At 43.5% G+C, this 25,639-nt stretch overlaps 1 protein-coding gene across 1 annotated transcript in view; it reads right to left on the bottom strand.

The window, feature by feature from the left end:
- The window catches only part of LOC135544450 (astrotactin-2-like), a 501,862-nt gene that overhangs the window by 297,124 nt on the left and 179,099 nt on the right, over window positions 1–25,639 (bottom strand). Inside the window, exons 5-7 of the mRNA XM_064972062.1 lie at window positions 20,653–20,760; window positions 10,561–10,707; window positions 9,930–10,097 (exon numbers count right to left, since the gene is read on the bottom strand). Of these exons, the coding sequence (XP_064828134.1) occupies window positions 9,930–10,097; window positions 10,561–10,707; window positions 20,653–20,760 (423 nt within the window). The remainder of the gene's footprint in view (window positions 1–9,929; window positions 10,098–10,560; window positions 10,708–20,652; window positions 20,761–25,639) is intronic.

Below are 25,639 nucleotides of genomic sequence, written 5' to 3'. Positions count from 1 at the left end.
CACCAGTATGCTTGAAAATAAGGATAGTTGTACTCAGTAATGTGTTGTATTGGATATGCCCCAAACATAACACTTTGTACTCGGGACAATTTTTTTTTGCACTATTACTTTATCGACTTGTTGCAAACAGGATGCATGTTTTGGAATAATTTGTATTCTGTACAGGCTCCCTTCTTTTCACTCTGTCAATTAGGTTAGTATTGTAGAGGAACTAGAACATTATTGGATCCATCATCAGTTTTCTCCTGTCTCAATAAGTGTTTCATTGTCACCACTGGCCTCATGGCAAGTCCCTTAGCAGTTCTAGTGGCTGGGTGTATTGATACACCATCCCTTGATACACAAAACCTCCCTGGTCTTTTTTGGTTGAATCTGTGTCTGAAATTCACTCCTAACTAAGGGAGTTTACAGATTATTGTACAGTATGTGTGGGGTACAGAGATGAGGCAGTCATGAAAAAATTATTGCACACAAAGTGAGCCCATGCAACTTGCGGTGACCTCACTCATTTACAACCAGCATGTCCAGAGATACAACCTCTCTCATCATCACCCAGTGCCTGGGCTTACCTCCGCTGTACCCGCACCCCACCATACCCCTGACTGCACATTATGCCCTGAATATATTCTACCATGCCCAGAAATCTGCTCCTTTTATTCTTTGTCCCCAACGCTCTAGGCGACCAGTTTTGATAGCCTTTAGCCGCACCCTCATACTACTCCTCCTCTGTTCCGCGGGTGATGTGGAGGTAAACCCAGGCCCTGCATGTCCCCAGGCACCCTCATTTGTTGACTTCTGTGATCGAAAAAGCCTTGTTTTCATGCATGTCAACATCAGAAGCCTCCTCCCTAAGTTTGTTTTACTCACTGCTTTAGCACACTCTGCTAACCCTGATGTCCTTGCCGTGTCTGAATCCTGGCTCAGGAAGGCCACCAAAAATTCTGAGATTTCCATACCCAACTATAACATTTTCCGTCAAGATAGAACTGCCAAAGGGGGAGGAGCTGCAGTCTACTGCAGAGATAGCCTGCAAAGTAATGTCATACTTTCCAGGTCCATACCCAAACAGTTCGAACTACTAATCTTAAAAATTACTCTCTCCAGAAATAAGTCTCTCACTGTTGCCGCCTGCTACCGACCCCCCTCAGCTCCCAGCTGTGCTCTGGACACCATTTGTGAATTGATCGCCCCCCATCTAGCTTCAGAGTTTGTTCTGTTAGGTGACCTAAACTGGGATATGCTTAACACCCCGGCAGTCCTACAATCTAAGCTATATGCCCTCAATCTCACACAAATCATCAAGGAACCCACCAGATACAACCCTAAATCTGTAAACAAGGGCACCCTCATAGACGTCATCCTGACCAACTGGCCCTCCAAATACACCTCCGCCGTCTTCAACCAGGAACTCAGCGATCACTGCCTCATTGCCTGTATCCGCTACGGAGCCGCAGTCAAACGACCACCCCTCATCACTGTCAAACGCTCCCTAAAACACTTCTGTGAGCAGGCCTTTCTAATCGACCTGGCCCAGGTATCCTGGAAGGGCATTGACCTCATCCCGTCAGTTGAGGATGTCTGGTCATTATTTGAAAGTAACTTCCTCACCATGATAGATAAGCATGCTCCGTCAAAAAATGCAGAACTAAGAACAAATATAGCCCTTGGTTCACTCCAGACCTGACTGCCCTCGACCAGCACAAAAACATCCTGTGGCGGATTGCAATAGCATCGAATAGTCCCTGCGATATGCAACTGTTCAGGGAAGTCAGGAACCAATACACGCAGTCGGTCAGGAAAGCTAAGGCCAGCTTCTTCAGGCAGAAATTTGCATCCTGTACCTCCAACTCCAAAAAGTTCTGGGACACTGTGAAGTCCATGGAGAACAAGAGCACCTCCACCCAGCTGCCCACTGCACTGAGGCTAGGTAACACGGTCACCACCGATAAATCCATGATTATCAAAAACTTCAACAAGCATTTCTCAACGGCTGGCCATGCCTTCCGCCTGGCTACTCCAACCTCGGCCAACAGCTCCACCACCCCCCCCGCAGCTACTCGCCCAAGCCTCTCCAGGTTCTCCTTTACCCAAATCCAGACAGCAGATGTTCTGAAAGAGCTTCAAAACCTGGACCCGTAGAAATCAGCTGGGCTTGACAATCTGGACCCTCTATTTCTGAAACTATCCGCCGCCATTGTCGCAACCCCTATTACCAGCCTGTTCAACCTCTCGTTCATATCGTCTGAGATCCCCAAGGATTGGAAAGCTGCCGCAGTCATCCCCCTCTTCAAAGGGGGAGACACCCTGGACCCAAACTGCTACAGACCTATATCCATCCTGCCCTGCCTATCTAAGGTCTTCGAAAGCCAAGTCAACAAACAGGTCACTGACCATCTCGAATCCCACGTACCTTCTCCGCTGTGCAATCTGGTTTCCGAGCCGGTCACGGGTGCACCTCAGCCACGCTCAAGGTACTAAATGATATCATAACGGCCATCGTTAAAAGACAGTACTGTGCAGCCGTCTTCATCGACCTTGCCAAGGCTTTTGTCTCTGTCAATCACCATATTCTTATCGGCAGACTCAGTAGCCTTGGTTTTTCTGATGACTGCCTTGCCTGGTTCACCAACTACTTTGCAGACAGAGTGCATTGTGTCCAATCGGAGGGCATGCTGTCCGGTCCTCTGGCAGTCTCTATGGGGGTGACACAGGGTTCAATTCTCGGGCCGACTCTTTTCTCTGTATATATCAATGATGTTGCTCTTGCTGCAGGAGATTCCCTGATCCACCTCTACGCAGACGACACCATTCTATATACTTCCGGTCCGTCCTTGGACACTGTGCTATCTAACCTCCAAATAAGCTTGAATGCCATACAACACTCCTTCCGTGGCCTCCAACTGCTCTTAAACGCTAGTAAAACCAAATGCATGCTTTTCAACCGTTCGCTGCCTGTTCCGACCTTGAATATGTGGACATCTATAAGTACCTAGGTGTCTGGCTAGACTGTAAACTCTCCTTCCAGACTCATATCAAACATCTCCAATCGAAAATCAAATCTAGAGTCGGCTTTCTATTCCGCAACAAAGCCTCCTTCACTCACGCCGCCAAACTTACCCTAGTAAAACTGACCATCCTACCGATCCTCGACTTCGGCGACGTCATCTAAATTGCTTCCAACACTCTACTCAGCAAACTGGATGCAGTTTATCACAGTGCCATCCGTTTTGTCACTAAAGCACCTTATACCACCCACCACTGCGACTTGTATGCTCTAGTCGGCTGGCCCTCGCTACATATTCGTCGCCAGACCCACTGGTTCCAGGTCATCTACAAGTCCATGCTAGGTAAAGCTCCGCCTTATCTCAGTTCACTGGTCACGATGGCAACACCCACCCATAGCACGCGCTCCAGCAGGTGTATCTCACTGATCATCCCTAAAGCCAACACCTCATTTGGCCGCCTTTCGTTCCAGTTCTCTGCTGCCTGTGACTGGAATGAATTGCAAAAATCGCTAAAGTTGGAGACTTTTATCTCCCTCACCAACTTCAAACATCTGCTATCTGAGCAGCTAACCGATCGCTGCAGCTGTACATAGTCTTATCGGTAAATAGCCCACCCAATTTTACCTACCTCATCCCCATACTGTTTTTATTTATTTACTTTTCTGCTCTTTTGCACACCAATATCTCTACCTGTACATGACCATCTGATCATTTATCACTCCAGTGTTAATCTGCAAAATTGTAATTATTTGCCTACCTCCTCATGCCTTTTGCACACAATGTATATAGACTATTTTTTCTTCTACTGTGTTATTGACTTGTTTATTGTTTACTCCATGTGTAACTCTGTGTTGTCTGTTCACACTGCTATGCTTTATCTTGGCCAGGTCGCAGTTGCAAATGAGAACTTGTTCTCAACTAGCCTACCTGGTTAAATAAAGGTGAAATAAAAAAAATATGTTACTTGCGAAGTAAATGTTTACTCCTGAACCTATTTAGGCCTGCCATAACAAAGGGGTTGAATACTTATTGTCAGACTTTTCAGCTTTTCATTTTTGACTAATTTGTAAAACATAATTTCACTTTTGACATTAGGGGGTATTGTGCATAGTGACAATGTTTTTGAAAAATTGTATAACTTTTAAATTCAGGCTGTAACACAACAAAATGTGGAAAAATACTTGAATACTTTCTGAAGACACTGTAGTTAGTTAATTAGCCTGCCCCATATTTTCTCAATATTTTTAACATGTTTGCAGTCCACATTGTTTTAATTGCATGGTGTCATGACTGTCCTGTGAGGATCCAAATGGGTCAGATCAGCTTGGCAACTTCTATAAGTAGTGGGTGGAGGAGTCAGGCGCAGAGAGCAGGGTAGTTCAAAAGATGTGGATCTTTTTTTTCCCCAAAGAAAACAGAGAGACGGTCATCCCACACATACAAGGGCGCGTAAAGACCCAGTCCAAATAAACAGGACGAAACTGATCGGAAAAATGAATACCACAAAATAATCACACAACATAAACAGAAAAACAAGCCCGCACAAAAGCCGGCGAGCCTGCTGGGTTTAAATAGCCCACAACCAAAACCTAAACACGAAACGGGTGCACCTAATCAGACAACTAAATGAAACAGAAAAGGGGATCGGTGGCAGCTAGTAGGACGGCGACGACGACCGCCGCCCGAACAGGAAGAGGCACCATCTTTGGCGGAATTCGTGACACAATGGATGACAGTAACCAGACCCTCTCTCACCCACAGAGGGGAGGAGGGAGCTGCTGGGGGGTTGATAGTTCACACCCTGTTGTAAATTGAAGGAGGGAGAACATCCCACTCCAAATTTCACAAAGAAATGTGCTTTGTCTACACAGAGGTTTCCCGCCGAAACTCTAACACGTTCTAAAGCGAATACTGGAACAATATTGTTAACATAAGAACGTGGGGAATGGTCAGTGGTGAGCTATAGAAAACTAATGTCATATTGATTTTTATTTTGTGATGTCATTAAAAGTGTTATAAAATAAATACTGTAACTTGGAAAGTATATACACTACATGTACAAAGTCTCCATCCTCTACATTGCATATGACAACTGATGAAAGTATGTTTTGTTAAAGATAAGACTGTGATTTAGGAGGCACGAGATAATTGCATAGACGATTCTCGCAGTCTCCTTTGAACAGTTGATGTTGAGATTTGTCTGTTACTTGAACGCTGTGAAGCATTTATTTGGGCTGCAATCTGAGGTGCAGTTAACTCTAATGAAGTTATCCTCTGCAGCAGAGGTAACTCTTGGTCTTCCTTTCCTGTGGCAGTCCTCATGAGAGCCAATTTCATCATAGCACTTGATGGTTCTTGAAATGTTCCGCACTGACTGACCTTCATGTCTTAAAGTAATGATGGACTGCCGTTTGTCTTTGCTTAGTTGAGCTGTTCTTGCTATAACATGGATTTGGTATTTTATGGCACACCTGTATACCATGCCTACCTTGTCACAACACAACTGATTGGCTCAAACGCATTAAGGAGGAAAGCAATTCCTCAACTGTACTTTTATCATGGCACCCTGTTAATTTAAATGCATTCCAGGTGACTACCTCATAAAGATGGCTGAGAGAATGCCAAGAGTGTGCAAAGCTGTCATCAAGGCAAAGGCTGGCTAAATTTGTTTAACACTTTTTTGGTTACTACATGATTCCATATGTGTTATTTCATAGTTTTGATGTCTTCACTACTATTCTACAATGTAGAAAATAGTACAAGTAAAGGAAAACCCTGGAATGAGTAGGTGTGTCCAAACTTTTTACTGGTAATGTATATATCCCCAGAGTTCTCTCTCACACATGCTCGGCTGCTTGTGTATCAAAAAGGGGGCTAGCTGGCTGAAAGCTATCATTTCAATTGTCAACACATCTCCTTCTCTTTCTCCCATCTCCATTTTCTCCCCTTCTTTCTCTGTGCCACAATTACGCTTTTGTGGACACACTCTCACAGACACACACACAGAACGTCATCCAGGTTCTAGGACCAGACGAGCGGAACAAAGACACACTTTGAGAGCAAAACAGCATAAAGAAAGTGTGTCTCCATTTCCTCTCTGCTGGGTCTACTTGTGCGCTGGATGACGCAGATGAAAACATGAGAATGTGCTCTTTTGAGGAACGACTTTAAATTCCCTCTAGGAAGAGATGAGAAGCCTCCAAAGAGACAGTGCATTTGTTGCCAATTACTGACTCGAACAGTCCTTTTCCTTTTGAGGCAGAGAGCGAGAGAAAGAGAGTGAGAGCGAGCAAGAGAAAATGCTCTGTGCAGTGTACCTAACCATAGTGAAAACATTGGCTTGTAAATTGCAGAGGAAAAACAGCAGATAAATTGAAGCATGCTATTTTGGTAGGCTGAATGTCTATGGGTAATAGAACATCATACGTGAAATGGAAAGCTAACATTTCATAACCATATTATTAATAACAGCACAAGAAAACAGCATGCCAAGAACATCACATACAGTTCAGATTATGGTTCAGATGATCTGAAAAAGTAATTGTCTAAAATACTAATCTTTAAAATATGTCTACAATATGTCTACAGTATACCCATTAGTTATGGCAAGGCTAAATAAGTTCAGGAGTAAATATTTGCTTAACAAGTCACATAAGATGCATGGTCTTTCAACAGTTACAGGGTATAATGGCTGTGATAGAAGAAAACTGAGGATGGATCAACAACATTGTAGTTACTCCACAAAACTAACCTATTTGATTGAAACGAAAGAAGCCCGTACAAAATTGCAAATATTACAAAATATACATTGTGTTTGTAACATGGCACTAAAGTAATACTGCAAAAAATGTGGCAACGCAATTAACATTTTGTTATGTTTGGGGAAAATACAACAAATTACTGAGTACCACTCTCCATATTTCCAATCATAGTGGTGGCTGCAGCATGTTATGTGTGTGCTTGTAATCGTGAAGGACTGGTATAAATGCAATGGACCGAAGCACAGGCAAAATCCTAGAGAAAAATCTGGTTCAGTCTGCTTTCCACCAGACACTGGGAGATGAATTCACCTTTCAGCAGGACAATAACCTAAAAAACAAGGCCAAATATACACTGGAGTTGCTTACCAAGAGGACATTGAATGTTCCAGAGTGGCTTAGTTTAGCTTAAATTGACTTGAAAATCTATGGTAAGACTTGAGACTTGAAAATTGTTGTCTAGCAATGATCAACAACCAAATTGACAGAGCTTGAAGAATTCTTTTTAATGATAAAGAAATATTGTACAATCCATGTCTGCAAAGCTCTTAGAGACTTGTGTGGTTAGTTATGTCAATTAGACATATTTCTGTATTTAATTTTCAATAAGTCTGCTAAAATTTTCACCTTGTCATTATGTGGTATTGTGTGTAGATGGGTTAGATATTTTAAAATATTTAATCCATTTTTGAATTCAGGCTGTAACACAACAAAATGTGGAATAAGTCAAGGGGTATGAATAATTTCTGATGGCACTGTATGTGCAGGACATAGTATAGTGATTTGCCTGTCCAGATTTGAATAAAACAGTTGGCCTTCTTACCAACTGACACAGATAGAGGGTGCTGCCAGTGTTAAGTTCATCAGTTCATGTCTGGCATGTTGAGTGGCCTCCTACTATATTCCATTATGCATCAGCCCTCAACATGCCCTTGTCTGGGGTGATATAAATTGCACATACAATATGGCATGTAATTCATTTTAATAAGCTTAGACTGGCTCTACAACATTATGACAGGGGGGAAGTATATCCCACCCAGGGGACAGAACATGTTCACCATGGACTTTTACGGTCTTATTTAAAATAAAATATATACATACATATAATAATTGGGGACTGGGTCAGCATAAAAAAGTTCATTTGAGGAATAGCTTAATGAAAACTTAGTACTAAACTGCTTTTGTGTTGTGAGTTTCACGTGGTTTCAAATACACTGTGGAACAGAACAAGATGTTCAACTTCATTTCCTCAGATGTCTTTCTTTATATAAAGAGAAAGATCACTTTAAGCCCGTTTTGACTGAACGTCTTTACAACTTCAACCAGACATCATCTGGTTTACTGATGCTCCAGACAACAATATCCTACAGACCGGCCCCCCATGGACCAGGTGCTGACAGACAGTTACAAACATCCTATTATAACCCACCTACATGTTGGTTAGGCCCCCCACCCAGGACTCCACAGACCTGTGGTGGAATATGTCCCCCTTAATCTGATATCAGACAACTTCCTTTCCGAGACACAGCATCCAAATTGATGATTATAACACAAAGTGATGGTTCTGAAGTGATGGTTTTCCACCCCGGTGAGAAGATTTGTCTACCTGGCTGAGTTTCTATACTACAGGGGCTTGGACAATGCAAAGCCTCTCTCTGCTCACTCTGTGAGAACTAGATTTAAAAACTAAAGTAACACTTCACATTTACATGACACTGGCCCATCAACACACACTAGTCACTAAGTGGGGGTAATTGATGAAGAAAAATAGAGGAATGAATCAACAAAACACATCTGGCAGATCAGTGATTTTGCACCATGACTCTAACTAGTGAGGGATAGGGCTTTGATAGCGTTCCAACCTATTGACTCTAATATTCATTACGGGGTCTTCTACCTTTTTGTTGGCTGATGGCGATTAAAGCCCATAAATACAGGAGCATGAGCCATTAGGTTGGACCACAGTGGCCCATGTTGAATGATTTAATAAGGGAGAGCAATTGTTCAAATTAGAATCCTACTACAGTTGGCCAGGCATCTGCCCCATGTGCGGTTGGCTGTGTGAGTGAGAGATGGAGGGGTTATGCTAAATTTGTGTTTTTTTCTTCACGGACATTTATCCATTGAAAAAAGTCAAGTGCTTGTTTGGATGGTGGAGGTGTCAAGTAGTTTAAACACACAATGGATAGTAATGTTGAACGGCTCTCGATGCTGACTTGTTCCTACGGCACCAGAAATATAGTTCATGCAACCGTGCAAGGCGAGTTTATAGTCAAGTTATAGTTATTACTAGGGCCCTGTTTTTCCCGATCCTGTCAAGATGCCAGGAAAAACTCTTGGCCCTAATTATAATCAAACAGGAACTTCAAGTCAACCGCCATAAAAATGACATCACCATTCCCGTCTAGTCTCAAACCATTATTGCAATCATTCTTGAGCCCCTGCCATCTCGCAAAGAGACCACTTGCCCTCCTAGACCCCCCAGATATTCCTCTGATATCCCTGATGCAGCATTCAATAGCCCTATTCTATAGATCTCAGCAGAGTTCCAGGGTTTCCGCGAACGCAGCATAAACCAGTGGAGTGTGACACCCCATTTCCTTGCCTCACCTTCACTTTTATTAACCTTTACTGTTTACTTAGCTTAGCCGCAGCGCTAATTCATCATCCTTCATAATAACTCACGTCTGACAACACCTTTTAGGGTCTCAGGTGGCTCCTTTGAGACATTTAAGGTTGAAGGAAAGTTGTTTAAAAGTCTATAGACTTCAGTATTGGTGTGAAAAGAAAGGGGTCTGCGATAGGGAGTATCAAAGCTATCAGACAGCAAGTCTAAATGTCAAGCCCAAAGCTGTGCTAAAAGCACATTGAGATGATGTGAAGAGGAGGGTAATATTCTCCACACAGTACTCTGTGACATTGGCCACTCTTATCTGTTTGATTCTTAACAGGGGCTGGCAGGGGTTGAATGAGACCCAGAGCCTGAGATTAGCACTGAAGGTCAAGAGCAAATAAATGTATTTGCCGAAGAGATCCCATCTGTGGGTAACCCTGATGTGTTATATACCACCGAATCTAGAGACAATGTTCTGTTCCAAGGGAACTGTCTGGGGATTGCAGCAGGGACATATACGTGGCTCTCTCTCTCTCTCTGTGTGTCACTAACCTGTCTCTTGGTCACACAGCTGTTCGCAGGGCTCAGTGGTCCTCTGGCCACAGTAGTCTCTGACCCACTGGGTGGAGGAGTTTGTCTGGTAATAAAGGGTCAGTTTGGCAGGGTTCAGCCAGTTAGACACATCCAGGAAGCTGCCCATGCTCACCACAAAACTGCTTCCTGGAACCAAAAGAGAACAGAACACACTTTTACTCATCGCATTTATCTCAGCAGATCATGTAGTGTGAAGTACTACAGGATCATCCATCATTCACTGCTCATATATCCAGGTTTATTAGAGTGAAGATGTTTCTACTGCTAACAACCTGGCTGTACTCTTCTTACTACAGTAGCTGGATATACCATAGAACTGGATATTCAAACTGGATATTCAATTATGCATTAGTTACAGTTTGAAAATAATGAGCCTTAAAAAATATCAATATTATAAGTCTCGTCTTTTGAAGATAATATTTGCATTGAAATGTATCTACAGCACAATTAGCATCCTTAATGAAGGTATTGATGCTACTTCCACTATAGACTATCTAGTATATTTGTTTATTCTGTCAGCATGTATTCCCTGATGCAGTTTTGACACAGTGGGCATGTTTATGAGAGAGCGTTGATGGGGGATACTGACCGTCGGCGACAAAGTGTTCAGGCACGTGGAGAGTGACCTTGACAGTGAGAGAGCAGGAGAGCTGTGTGCCGTAAACCACAGCCAGGACACACGTAGTGATGGTGATCAACGTCAGAGTGGCTTTGTTCATCGGACTGTGTGGACAACCTGAGGGCAGGGGGAAAAAAACTCAGGGAAAATGCAGAGAAAACATGCAAAATATGACTTCAGCTGTTAAGACACAACAAGAAATGTACTCAAACGCATCACAAAAAAACTGGAACATGAAGGCTTCTCTTTTCTGAAAATGCCTCTTTAATCTGCACCGTGGCTTAAAAGGATCACCAACGTGTCAAAACCACTGTAGTTGGACTAAAACTATCAAACAGTTTACTTTCACACACAATCTTCTTAACACCAACAATGTACTTTGTTACACAAACGCTGGACGCTATAGAGGGTAGTGCGTAATGCCCAGTACATCACTGGGGCCAAGCTTCCTGCCATCCAGGACCTATATAATAGGCGGTGTCAGAGGAAAGCCCATAAAATTGTCAGAGACTCCGGTCACCCGCACGGCAAGTGGTACCGGGGTGCCAAGTCTAGGACCAAAAGGCTCCTCAACAGCTTCTACCCCCAAGCCATAAGACAGCAGAACGATTAATAAAATCGCCACCGGATCATTTACATTGACCCCTCCCCCATCCCTTTTGTACACTGCTGCTACTCGCTGTTTATTATCTATGCATAGTCACTTCACCCCCACCTACATGTACAAATGACCTCAATTAACCTGAAGCCCTGCACACTGACTCGGTACCGGTGCCCCATGTATATAGCCTCGTTATTGTTATTCTTATTGTATTACTTTTTATTATAACTTTTTATTTTATTCTACTTGGTAAATATTTTCTTAACTCTTCATGAACTACACTGTTGGTTAAGGGGTTGTAAGTAAGCATTTCCTGGTAAAGTCTACACCTGTTGTGTTCGGTGATGTGACAAAAAACCTTTGATTTGATTCATTCTAGCTTTGTGAAAAACAAACAAGCTAAAAACACAGCCGATAATACCGTTAGCTTCCGGTTCCTGTAGATGTACAACGTTAGGTTGAGTTGTTGTGTTTTGATTGGAGTTTTGGCCATGAGCTCTGAACCATCCTGGGTTCTTTCTAAACTGATTTATGAACAGCACAATGGCTGGAGTCCAGCAGAGGCAATTCATTGCCATGATAAAAGATGAGTTAAGGCCCAGCCTCTTTCCACCAGTACGACATCTAGTGTCGCTGATAAATGACACCATCACCTCTGACAGTGTTAGAGATGGCTTGTTTTGGATGCACTTTGGGTTTCTGTAAACTTCTCTCCACATTGGGGAGAAAGGGAGCTGAAATGAGCTCCTATCTCCCATAGAGTGACATTTATCCTAGCAGGTAGGTGTCATACTAAGTGCTATCTTACCAGTCACCAAGGTGAGGGCAGAGCTGTTTTTGAGAGTCAATTAACTGCCTGCTCTTTGCTTCTCAATGACGTGTAATGACCACTTTACTTTTCCTTCCATTTAAAGAATAGCTTGTTACCTTGAAATATACCTAATTTCAACTCCTGAAATCACATTTCTGAAAACATCCTTACACATATGGCTCATAGTGCTTGTGTTACATTACAGTAGCTGCTATTTCCAGCAAATGGGGGAATGGTTGCTATGGAAGTGCTGGAGATTTTCACCTTAATTTCATAGGAAAAGATGGGAAAGTAAGGTGAAACATGATTCAGAACACCCACGAATGAGAATCTCAGTACAGTGGGGGAGTGGAGAAGATAGACAAGGGGGATCTATGGATCTGATGCTGTGAGGCTCTTAGACTGAGCCTGATAAAAAACCACTTCAATCACTTGGGTGGATGGACAGTAATGATCCCCACTGCCTACATTCACTGGACTCGTGTGTGTGTGTGTGTGTGTGAAGAGAGCCAGAGAAACAGGACAAGAGGGAAAGAGAGAGAGAGAGAGAAAGAGAACAAGAGAGAGAGAGAGAGACAGAAATTGAGAGATCTGGATGTATCTAATGACCCTGCCATCTCAGCCGGACTGGAGCAGTAGGTGTCTATGACAACAGCTCCCCGGCAACTAATCTCATCTGTGCGAACACTCAGGAATGATTAGGTCTGTGAGGAGGCCCTCAATTACTGTAAAAGCCCACAAAGTACACCAACAGATGCACACACACGCCCACACATCCACACAAGGGATGATAGGTTGGGAACATATATATGGACACTCACACACTCATACACACACTCATTCACACACAAAACGGCATAAAGGGAAGCAAACACACATACACACTAGCCAACTGCAAACAATACTACATAATGCTAAATGCACACACACACAAACAATCTGAATTTCTACCACACTCAATCAACTCCCTCTCTCTCTCTTTCACTCTGACTCGAGTCCCTCCCTCTGTCTGCCCTTCACACTTGTGTGCCTCCAGCTAATGCATTTTAACAAGTGTCCTTTTTATAGAGAAGTCTGTAGTGCAGCCAACAGCTAAGATAAGCTTACAGGCATAATACTAGCAACGCACATGCTCCACCCACCTGAGGTCCTTTTCAGCCATCTATTTCCTGTGTTCGAGTGGTGCAGAATCCACTTGTCACTTAAATGTGGCTGTATTGATTGCTTTTCATGTTACGCCTGCGACTCTTTCATACTCTTGGTTGTGCCTGAGGCTTTTTTTCCCCGTTAGCGTAACAACCACGGAAATGTTTTGAATGACCTGTCAAACACACTCCAATAATGGCTAAAATCGGCTCAATGGAACACATTGTCTTACCATTGAATCTATAAGAACGCTAAAGCTTTGTCGTGTCATTTAACATATCATCTTGCCACTTACAAACACAAGAAAGAGAAGAAAGATAACTTTATTTTGATGGGTATTCATTTCAAAAGGAATCATTTACTACAGTTGAAATATTTGCAAATTGGATGCTCTGAAATGAGAGCAACCTCCAAAAATGAACACTCGGATTATAGTGATATTATGAATGATCTCACAAACAGTGTAATGTATGTATAGATAGGTGTAATCTGACGGTATCCTGCTATTGACACACTTGCTGAATTACGCAAGAGAATAGTATTTAATGAGGTGTGCAGGTAGACAGCAAGTGTTTGGTGGTTGCAGCCCTATTCCACCCATTTATGTAAATGTGTACATTCATATATGCAAATATAGCATGGTGTATTAATCAAATGTTGCATACAAATATAAATCAAATACCTGGTACAATAAATAAATGTATATATGATTGCATAATTTTTTTTTTTTTTTACAATAAATTGAATACCTGAAATACCACCAAAATCCCTGAACCCCATTAATTATTTGTCTGTGCCAGTAAAATGTTTTGTGTGCTAATTAAATCAATATCAATTATACATTCAAAACGTTTGGAGTATCTGCATCCATTGTCCAACTGTTGCATTTATTATAATTTTTTAAAAACCTTTTAACAATTTCAATGACTGTTGCTAATTATAAGGATAATAATTAACAATCTTAATTTGATCACTCTTTTGTTGTTGAGAATTTCCCTGCACAGTGAGAAATACAAACGTGTAGTGATTTTGAGGTTTGATTTAACCTAATGAAAAATAGATCAACCCCTACAAACAATGTCCATTCCTTATAATGCAAAGGCACACACTCACAAACATACAAAAAAGAAAGGTGTGCATATTCACAAGAACATTCGAAAACACAAACACACACACAGGCACAAAGGCACACACACAATACTATCAAATGGCAGTTTGGTTATGCAGACTAAATCATGGCATCCATTAAGGCATCTTATTCAGCTTGCTTATCATTCAGACTCCATTTTCTTCAGCTCATGCATCTGCTGAGTGTCATGATGGTGCTAGAGATCCATCTTAACACCACTCTGGGGAAAACAACGTCTTCACTGCTTCCAGCTACACAAACAAATCCAAATATATATATTTCTACTTCAGTCGACTTAGTCCCTGCCATGCTCCCCAACAGTCGCATTGCATTTGAACATCTCCTTCGCTGTCAGAAACAATCAATTGATCTGTCAGCCATATTTGCAGTTGCAGTTGTTATTTTTGCTGTTACTAAATTGCTGTTTTTAAAGTAGATTTGGAGTTCACCCAATGGTGAAAGATTCTCTGGTGGTAGGATTTTGCTTGTTCAATGGCTTTTGCTGCTTCAGTGGGGTAGCTGAACGTTGACAGAAGTCCCGAATGTACCTACCAGGCACAACCCCGAAAGCCAAGTTAACAAACAGATAACTGACCATTTTGAATCGCACCATACCTTCTCCGCTATGCAATCTGGTTTCAAAGCTGGTCATGGGTGCACCTCAGCCATGCTCAAGATTCTAAACGACATCATAACCGCCATCGATAAGAGACATTACTGTGCAGCCATATTCATCGACCTGGCCAAGGCTTTCGTCTCTGTCAATCACAACATTCTTATTGGCAGACTCGACAGCCTTGGATTCTCAAATGATTGCCTCGCCTGGTTTACCAACTACTTCTCTGATAGAGTTCAGTGTGTCAAATCGGAGGGCCTGTTGTCTGGACCTCTGACAGCCTCTATGGGTGTGCCACAGGGTTCAATTCTCGGGCCGACTCTCTTTTCTGCTCAATGCCATACAACTCTCCTTCTGTGGCCTCTAACTGCTCTTAAACGCAAGTACAACTAAATGCATGCTATTCAATCGATTACTGCCCGCACCTGCTCGCCCGTCCAGCATCACAACTCTGGACGGCTCTGACTTAGAATAAGTGGACAACTACAAATACCGGGGTGTCTAGTTAGACTGCAAACTCTCCTTCCAGACTCACATTAAGCATCTCCAATCCAAAATTAAATCTATATCGCAACAAAGCATCCTTCACTCATGCTGCCAAACATACCCTCGTAAAACTGACCATTCTACCGATTCTCGTATTCGGTGATGTCATCTCTCCAACACTCTACTTAACAAACTGGATGCAGTCCCATACACTACCCACCATTGCGACCTGTACGCTCTCGTTGGTTGGCCCACGCTTCACCAAACCCACTGGCAACAGGTTATCTACAAGTCTCTGCTAGGTAAAGCCCCGCCTTATCTCAGCTCACTGGTCACCATAGCAGCACCCACTCGTAGCACGAACTCCAGCAGGTATATCTCACTGGTCATCCCCAAAGCCAATTCCTCATTTGGTCGTCTTTGCTTCCAGTTCTCTGCTGCCCATGACTGGAACGAATTGCAAAAATCTCTGAAGCTGGAGACTCACATCTCCCTTACTAGCTTTAAGCACCAGCTGTCAGATCAGCTTACAGATCACTGCACCTGTACATAGCCCATCTGTAAACAGCCCATCTATCTACCTACCTCATCCCCATATTGGTATTTATTTATTTATTTATTTTGCTCCTTTGCACCCCAGTATCTCTACCTGCACATTCATCTTCTTGCGATCTACCATTCCAGTGTTTAATTGCTATATTGTAATTTCTTTGCCACCATGGCCTATTTATTTCCTTAACTTACCTCAGTTGCACTTACTGTATATAGACTTTTTGTTTTCTTTTGTTCTACTGTATTATTGACTATGTTTTGTTTATTCCATGTGTAACTCTGTGTTGTTGTATGTGTCAAATTGCTACGCTTTATCTTGGCCAGGTCGCAGTTGCACATGAGAACTTGTTCTCAACTAGCCGGCCTGGTTAAATAAAGGTTTAATAAAATAAATAAATAAAAATGATTCCGGCTGGAACCCCGGAACATTCCTCAGACCCGAAACCCTCCCAGTCCACGGGATACTGAGTCCCGGAACTGACGACTGGAGAGGATGCATCACACCATGTAGGCTGGTTGTCCCGCTATAATGTGAGGTGGAGGCCGAGTGGCCGGAACCAGAGGACTGAACACCACAGGCTTGAGTCTGGAGATGTGGAAGGTGGGATGAACCCTCATGGACCGGGGAAGATGAAGACGACAGGCCACCTTGAACCTTGAATGGCCCAATGTATCGGGGAGCCAACTTCCTAGATTCCACATCTAGAGACAGATCCTTAGTAGACAACCAGACCATCTGGCCTGGATGCAGGAGAGGACCCGGGTGGCGATGATGGTTGGCCTGTCGTTGAACCCGAGCTGAGGACCTCAAGTGTGCTGACCGAGCCCTCTTCCAGGTCCAGCGGCAACGAGAGATGAGGCGTTGAGCGGAAGGAACCGTCACTTCAATCTCCTGCTCTGGAAACAGGGTGGGTTGATAACCGTACAACACCTGGAATGGTGACAGGCCAGTGGACGAACACTCGAGAGTGTTATGTGCATACCCCACCCAAGGAAGGTGCTGACTCCAAGTGGCGGGGTTGGTGTACACACAGCACCGTAAGGCAGTTTCCAGATCCTGGTTCATCTGCTCAGTTTAACCGTTGGCCTGAGGATGATAACCCGAGGACAGACTGGTTGATGACCCCAGATAAGTACAGAATGCCCTCTAAAATCTGGAGGCAAACTGGGGGCCCCGGTCAATGACTATGTCCAGAGGAAGTCCATGAAGGCGGAAAACATGCTGAATGACTAGCTGAGCAGTCTCATGTGCAGATGGAAGCTTAGGCAGGGGAATGAAATATGCCATCTTGGAAAAGCCGTCCGCATAGACCAGGATGGACTTGTGTCCCTCTGAGTATGGAAGGCCCATGATGAAATCCATAGAGAGATGGGACCAGGTTCGAGAAGTTGTTGCCTGTGGCTGAAGAATCCCCAGAGGCTTGCTGACAAGGAGTCTTGTTCCGGGCGCATGTCGGACAGGCAGCCACAAAGGTTTGAGTGTCCACCTCCGCCGAGGGACACCAAAAACTCCTCCTCAAACTCTAATGTTCGCTGCCCTCCCGAATGAGAGGTGGGACGCAACGAGTGAGTGGACCGTGCCCCAAGAGGAACAAAAAGTCTGTTGGGTGGACAGCCATCTGGAACTGCCTCCCTACCTTGCACATGCCTCACTACAGTCTCTATACCCCAGGAAACAGGCGCGAGGATGAGCGACCTGGGGATGATGGATTCAAGCGGCCGATCCTCACTGGAGCTGTGGAACTGGCGAGAAAGGGCATTCGGCTTCATGTTCTTAGACCCCGGACGGTAAGATAACATGAATCTGAACCGAGTGAAGAAGAGAGCCCTACGAGCCTGTCGGCGTTTGAGGCATTTAGCCTCCTGGATGTAGGCCAGGTTCTTGTGGTCAGTCCAAACCGTCAAGGGATGTTCCGAGCCCTCCAACCAGTGCAGCCACTCCTCCAAAGCCAGTTTGACCACAAGAAGCTCCCGATTGCCGCCACAATAGTTTCTCTCCGCTGGAGTGACAGGGTCACCGACATTTCAGGTCCTGGAATGCCTTCTCAGCATCAGGGGTCCAGCATACATGCCCAGCCGAGCCCTTGGTGAGCATTGTCAATGGCGCCGCCACAGCACTAAAGTTTTCACAAATCTCCGGTAGAAATGAGCAAAACCTAAAAAACGCTGAACTTGCTTGACCGTGCTGGGTCACGGCCAGTTGCCAAGGCTCCTACCTTTTGGGAGTCCATCAGTACATAGCCCTGTGACACGAAGGAGATCTGAGGAACGTGAAACTCACACTTTTTGGCCTTCAGGAACAAGTGATGAGCGAGGAGTGTTTGAAGAACCTGGAGGACATGTTCAACCATGGACTTGGAGAAGATGAGGATGTCATCTAGGTATACAAACACTAACTGGAAAAGGAAGTCGCGCAGCACATCATTAACCAAGGCCTGGAAAACGTCTGGAGCATTAGTAAGTACAAACGGCATGACCAGGTACTCATAATGTCCATTAGGAGTGTTGAACACTCTTTTCCATTCATCCCCCTGTCTGATGCGCACCAGATTGTAAGCATTCCGTAAATCCAATTTAGAGGAAACCGTAGCTTCCTGGAGTCTCTCAAAAGCTGATGACATAAGAGGAAGGGGGTAACGGTTCTTGGTGGTAATGTTATTTAAACACCGGTAATCGATACAGGGACGTAATCCCACATCCTTCTTCCCAACAAAGAAAAAACCCGCTACTGCAGGGAAACGTTGATGCCTGCAGTTTGAAGACCAGCGAACATTGGAGCAGGAACCCACGACACCTCCCAGCATGCCCCTCATAGCGCTCCAGTGCCGGGAGATGAGGCTCCCGGGGGAGGAAGACAATGAGCTGGTAGGAAGCGGAGGGTTAGAAACCGCCACAGGTGCAGCAGCAGCTGCTCCTGTCTGTCCTGTCTGTAGAGTGAACACAAGAGTTCCTAAATCCTCCGACAATGTCTTCAGGCGCGCCTCATGGCAACCAATCACTGCGCGCCTCATGGCAACCAATCAAGTGGTGGAGCTCGGAGTGTCCCGCGGACAACGGAGAAATCTCTGCTGGGTCCATTTTTCTCAGGTCTACTGTGACATTCATGCTAGTACGAACTCAGACCCAGGCACAGAGAAACACAGCAGGTAGAGGTAAGGGTAAATCCAGAATATTTACTTAAGGTCTTCATAGCAAAACAACAAAGCAAGGGCACACGAGAACACTGAACAATACATGAGACCTGAGCAACTGGCCCAGTCCACAGAAGAACCTGATGATCCCAATAAGGCCAATCAGGGTCACCTGGAAACTAGAAGTAACCAGTGGCAACCTCAGATAGTACACTCAAGGGAGAACCTGACTTGTGACAAAAGGTCCCCATCAGAAGCCAGTGCTGCCCCCATTTCAACGTAATTCCTGTCCTATAGTGGAAATGTTAATTTAGCTTCCACCTCCGAAAAATGATCCAGGCTGCTAATAAATATTCACGCATTTGAGGTGGGAACATTGTGGTGATTTCCACATCACAACAAATAACAAGAAATAGGGCACTGAAAGCTGTCAGTGTAGCTAGCTAGCATGCTAACCTTATCTAGCTAGCTAATGTTATCTGTTGTTGCTGCACCGAATTTCAAAGATTAGACATCTGGCTGGGCTATGGCTGGTTCTGGAGCTGGATTTGTCATAAGCATTTAGGGAAAACTTTGCCACAGCTGTATAGGGGAAACCAGTATCTTTGACGTTGTCATACATTGTGGCCGCGAATCTGCCATAGAAATAGAAAGAATAAGATGAAGTTTGGTAATGTGAATATCCAAACTATTTATCGGTTTGGACTAGAGACATGTTTTTCTACATTGTAATGTGCATGTTTCAACCTTTTGTAGACAGCTGGCAGGCTATTCAGCTGCACTACAGCAATGCCAAGCCCTGGCTCATGCCTTGGCTCTCATAGGTAGGGGAAGTGAAATGACAGGCTGCAATGATGATGCATGCCTTGAATGATATGTAACAGCACCCTGAGCGCATCAGACACGATATGAAACACCAACAGCGATAAAGGCAGTGGGCGTGGTCAAAACCATTCATCTTGGGCCGACGGGGGCGGGGTCCCAAAATGTAATCATATCACAAGCAATCTTACCATTTCTAAAAAAAAATTTTTTTATACAGACTAGCTAAAAAAAGAAGTGAAACTTGATTATCTATTATATTGCTCAGCTCAGTCGCGACTCGAGAATAGAAATAACTTTGCAGGCGTTTCTGATTAATAAACTATGTCATGTTGGTGGGTGGTAACATTCAAATAAAACCCAGCCCTGAAAAAAAAACACACTGAAAACTATTAGCATGTCATATCACAGGGAAAACACTGCATTGGCACAGAAATTATATGAAGTTACCATTTCTGAGTTCCCACTTCAACCTCAAATATATCATACAGTGACTTGACTTAAATCGTTGTGCAACATCGTGGGTAAGCTATGGGCATTGTCTTTCAGTTGAAAAAAAAGTGCATTTACACTCTTGTGGGTGTTTTAAGAAAGCACATTGCAGAAAATGGGAAATTACTCTTGGAAATCCACTTTGATTGAATTATAACCGTAGTCGTCTCTTTCCACACACATCTATGAACAATGACACACACATGCGTGTTCACAAACACATACGTTAACGCACGCACACACATACAGACACACCCAGGCCTTCTCCAGTCTCACCTCTGCTGCGTCGGCGTCCCCTGTGCTGCTCTGTGTAGAACTTCAGCTGGGTCTCATCATCACCCTCTGACCCAGAGTCTCCTTGGCGACCAAACACACTACCAGCCACTGGAAGAGGAGGGGAAGAGGGAGAAAAAGAGGAGGATGAACAGTGTGGAGGACTACATTGTGTCAAAAATGCAGGACATCATTGGGAAACACATTCTTTCCATCACTGGGAAAGAATATGAGGCTCTTGACATTATTTCAATGACAACTTGAGAATTTATGAAAGACAGTGAATTCAGTTATTTTCACCATTGAAAAGAGCAGTGACGTGGTAATGAAGAATGGTTGAGAAGTAATATCATGTTTTGATATGTGGGTTAGTTATCCATCCTGGGGAGAATGAGGTGAACAGAGGTGAACAGACTGAAATTTGAATACACAGACACCTGTTCAAAACCATTGGCTGTGCCACGACTGAAACAGCCATTACAGTGTCTGTCTGGAGTGGACTCACACAATGTATTTTTGTTTGAAAGCTAGCTTCAATCAATAACACACCACATTAAACCAATTTTCTTTCAATGTTCCCTCTTCCTTCTTCCCTCAACCACCAACTAAGCCTATACAATACTCCCTGACCCATCAAGATCCACTTATCCAAAACAAATGGTAGACTACAATAAAGCAAACATAATTCTTTAGTTTTCAATTACCCTGAATTTCTCACTCACAACATTTAAGTTATTTAGCAGATGCTCTTATACAGGACCAAGTAGGATTAAGTGCATTGCTCAAGGGCACATCAACAGATGTTTCAACTAGTAGGCTCAGGGATTTGAACCAGCGGCCCTTCGTTAACTGGCCCAACTCACTCCACCGCTAAGCTACATGCAGGCCACTGAAAGTAAACTGCATTAAAACACTACTAAGTGTTTACTCTAAGGCCTATTCAAAGTTTCTCAACTCATCCTAAAAGCATTTTGCTTAAATCTAATCTCTCAAGGACTACAAACACAATCTCACCGTAAAGAAGAAAGGCTGTGAGAAACTAAAAGCACAATTACCACAAAATGCCTAGGCTTACCTGTCTTTGGGGCAAGCCGTTTCATGTTGTGTTGTGAATTAGTAAATCTACTTGAAACACCGGATTAAATGTGCCAATTTGCCGCCTCGCGGAAAAGCGCACCAAGGAGACAGGAGCGCATCGAGCTTTCACAAGCGGGTCCTTAGAATTAATTTGGTTTAGGGAAAACAAAATTAGCCTTTCCATCATTTAGGAATTTGATGACAAGGTTTTCTTAGATGTCTCACTTTGTGAAATGTTCAGGCTGGCAGGACAATTGAACGCTTTGGAATAGACAAGCTGTTTGCCTGATTGCATGGGCTCGATTGGTGCACACTTCAAGGTATGTTATGGAGCAGAGCACTTGAAAGGCATGCTCCCCTTTAACCACTGAATACAGCTATTGCAGCACACAAAAAAATGCATGATGAACTGCAGAATCAGAATGCAGCAGGAAGCCTTAGGACAATAAGAGACCAAACCTTCACCATAACAAAGAGAAACAATATACACAAAGTATACCAAACATTAAGAACATCTTCCTAATATTGAGTTTATAATACCCATAAAAACCTGAACAAAAATATAAAAGCAACATGCAACATTTTCAAAGATTTTACTGATTTACAGTTCATATAACGTAATCAGTCAATTTAAATAAATGAATTAGGTCTATGGATTTCACATGACTGGGCAGGGGTGCAGCCATGACTGGGCCTGACAGGGCATAGGCCCACCCACTTGGCAGCCAGCAAATCAGAATGAGTTTCACCCCACAAAGGGCTTTAGTACAGAAATACTCCTCAGCTCATGAAACATGGAACCAACAATTTGCATGTTGTTTTTATATTTTTGTTCAGTTTATTTGTATAAAAGTCACCTTATCCGAGAGAGATTCACACAGTTATCAAAGCGTCATGCCAGGGTAAGTCTACATGAAACAGCCCTTATTTTAAGTGTTTATAAAATCCCCTAAAGGAAAAAAATATGGTACAAAAACGATTGGAACCATTTCCCTCTTTGACCACTAGGTTGTATGGGTATTATAACTCATACTGTGGTACTCTTTGATGGAAAAAGTTGTGTGTGTCAACTGTAGGGTTCCCATGTTGCTGGGGATCGGAGGTGTCCGGTGCGAGAAAGGCAGGTTGAGGTTGCCAGGGTCAGAGAGGCAGGTTGAGGTGGCCAGGGTCAGAGAGGCAGGTTGAGGTGGCCAGGGTCAGAGAGGCAGGTTGAGGTGGCCAGGGTCAGAGAGGCAGGTTGAGGTGGCCAGGGTCAGAGAGGCAGGTTGAGGTGGCCAGGGTCAGAGAGGCAGGTTGAGGTGGCCAGGGTCAGAGAGGCAGGTTGAGGTGGCCAGGGTCAGAGAGGCAGGTTGAGGTGGCCAGGGTCAGAGAGGCAGGTTGAGGTGGCCTGGCTAGGGTCAGAGAGGCAGGTTGAGGTCAGGTCAGAGAGGCAGGTTGAGGTGGCCAGGGTCAGAGAGGCAGGTTGAGGTGGCCAGGGTCAGAGAGGCAGGTTGAGGTGGCCAGGGTCAGAGAGGCAGGTTGAGGTGGCCAGGGTCAGAGAGGCAGGTTGAGGTGGCCAGGGTCAGAGAGGCAGGTTGAGGTGGCCAGGGTTAGAGAGGCAGGTTGAGGTGGCCAGGGTCAGAGTCAGAGTAGTGCAGAAGATGCCATATTCTGAGGCAGTGAAGAAGGGAGAGGAGGGTGGATCAAGGGTGAGGGATTTGGAGAGTATCAACAGTATGTGAATAGTAGATCTGTGCCAGAACAGGGGGACAGGCAAATGAGTGAAATACAGTACCAGTCAATAGTTTGGACACACCTACTCATTCAAGGGTTTATCTTTATTTTTACTATTTTCTACATTGTAGAATAGTAGTGAAGACATCAACACTATAAAATAACACATATGGAATCATGTAGTAACCAAACAAATGTTAAACAAATCAAAATACATGTTATATTTTAGATTCTTCAAAGTAGCCACCCTTTGCCTTGATAACAGCTTTGCACATTCTTGGTATTCTCTCAACCAGCTTCATGAGGTCTAGGCTACTACATGATACTCAAACTTTCCCTATACCCATCATGAGGTTGCTACAACCTAGCCTATGAATGAAAGTACAGTACAGGACCAGTGAATAGTTTGGACACACCTACTCATTCAAGGGTTTATCTTTATTTTTACTATGTTCTATCTACATTGTAGAATAATAGTGAAGACATCAAAACTATGAAATAACACACAAAAGTATAATTTTAGATTATTCAAAGTAGCCACCCTTTGCCTTGATGACAGCTTTGCATACCCTTTTGGAATTCACTCAACCAGCTTCATGAGGTAGTCACCTGGAATGCATTTCAATTAACAGGCGTGCCTTGTTAAAAGTTCATTTGTGGAATTGATTTCCTTCGTAATGCCTTTGAGCCAATCAGTTGTGTTGTGACAAGGTAGGGGGGGGGGGGGGGTATACAGAAGATAGCTCTATTTGGTAAAAGACCAAGTCCATATTATGGCAAGAACAGTTCAAATAAGCAAAGAGAAATCGCAGTCCATCATTACTTTAAGACATGAAGGTCAGTCAATCCAGAACATTTCAAGAACTTTGAACGTTTCTTCAAATGCAGTTGCAAAAACCACCACGCGCTATGATGAAACTGGCTCTCATGAGGACCGCCACAGGAAAGGAAGACCAAGAGTTACCTCTTCTGCAGATGATAACTTCATTGGCGTTGACTGCACCTCAGATTGCAGCCCAAATAAATGTTTCACAGAGTTCCAGTAACAGACACATGTCAACATCAACTGTTCAGAGGAGACTGCGTGAATCAGGCCTTCATGGTGAAATTGCTACAAAGGAACCACTACTAAAGGACACCAATATGAAGAAGAGACTGAGTAATGGACATTAGAGCAGTGGAAATCTGTCCTTTGGTCTGATAAATCCAAATTTGAGATTTTTGGTTCCAAACGCCGTGTCTTTGTGAGATGCAGAGTAGGTGAACGGATGATCTCTGCATGTGTGTTTCCAACCGTGAAGCATGGAGGAGGAGGTGTGATGGTGTGGGGGTGCTTTGCTGGTGACACTGTCAGTGATTAATTTATAATTCAAGGCACACTTAACAGATCACCGCACCTGTACATAGCCCATATGTAAATAGTTAAAGTCCAGGTTAGGGCAACCCCCTGAATTCATTACAGTATAATACAGTAGGCTATATCCCACTGTTCAACATTAGCAGGAAGCCAAGTTAAATGATTGTGATACAAAGTTAGAAAACAATTCAAGACAACAAAAAACCAAAGGGTCCAAAATCTAAAGAATTAGACTTACAGTAAGTAGGGCATTCCATGACCAATTCTGTATTTGGCAAAATCGACTAATTGTCTTCACACAGGTATATATTCACCTCCCCCATGGCCTTGTAAACAACTTGGAGCATTCCAAAATGGCCCACAATCTAGCGGGATTGAATTATTTACAGTTAAAAGATAGGCAAAACACCTTTGTGAATCATAACCATGCCTAAGGCAGACATAACACTGGGTAAACACATATACCGATCAAACAGTATATATACCAATCATACAGTATATATACCGATCATACAGTATATATACACCGATCAAACAGTATATATACCGATCATACAGTATATATACACCGATCAAACAGTATATATACCAATCATACAGTATATATACCGATCATACAGTATATATACCGATCACACAGTATACATACCGATCATACAGTATATATACCGATCATACAGTATATATACCAATCATACAGTATATATACCGATCATACAGTATATATACCGATCACACAGTGTATATACCGATCATACAGTATATATACCGATCATACAGTATATATACCAATCATACAGTATATATACCGATCATACAGTATATATACCGATCATACAGTAT

Source organism: Oncorhynchus masou, chromosome 8 (assembly GCF_036934945.1).
Source record: "Oncorhynchus masou masou isolate Uvic2021 chromosome 8, UVic_Omas_1.1, whole genome shotgun sequence".
Taxonomy (NCBI): domain Eukaryota; kingdom Metazoa; phylum Chordata; class Actinopteri; order Salmoniformes; family Salmonidae; genus Oncorhynchus; species Oncorhynchus masou.
Note: the sequence above shows the minus strand (reverse complement) of the source record. Positions and strands in the feature narration are given on the sequence as shown.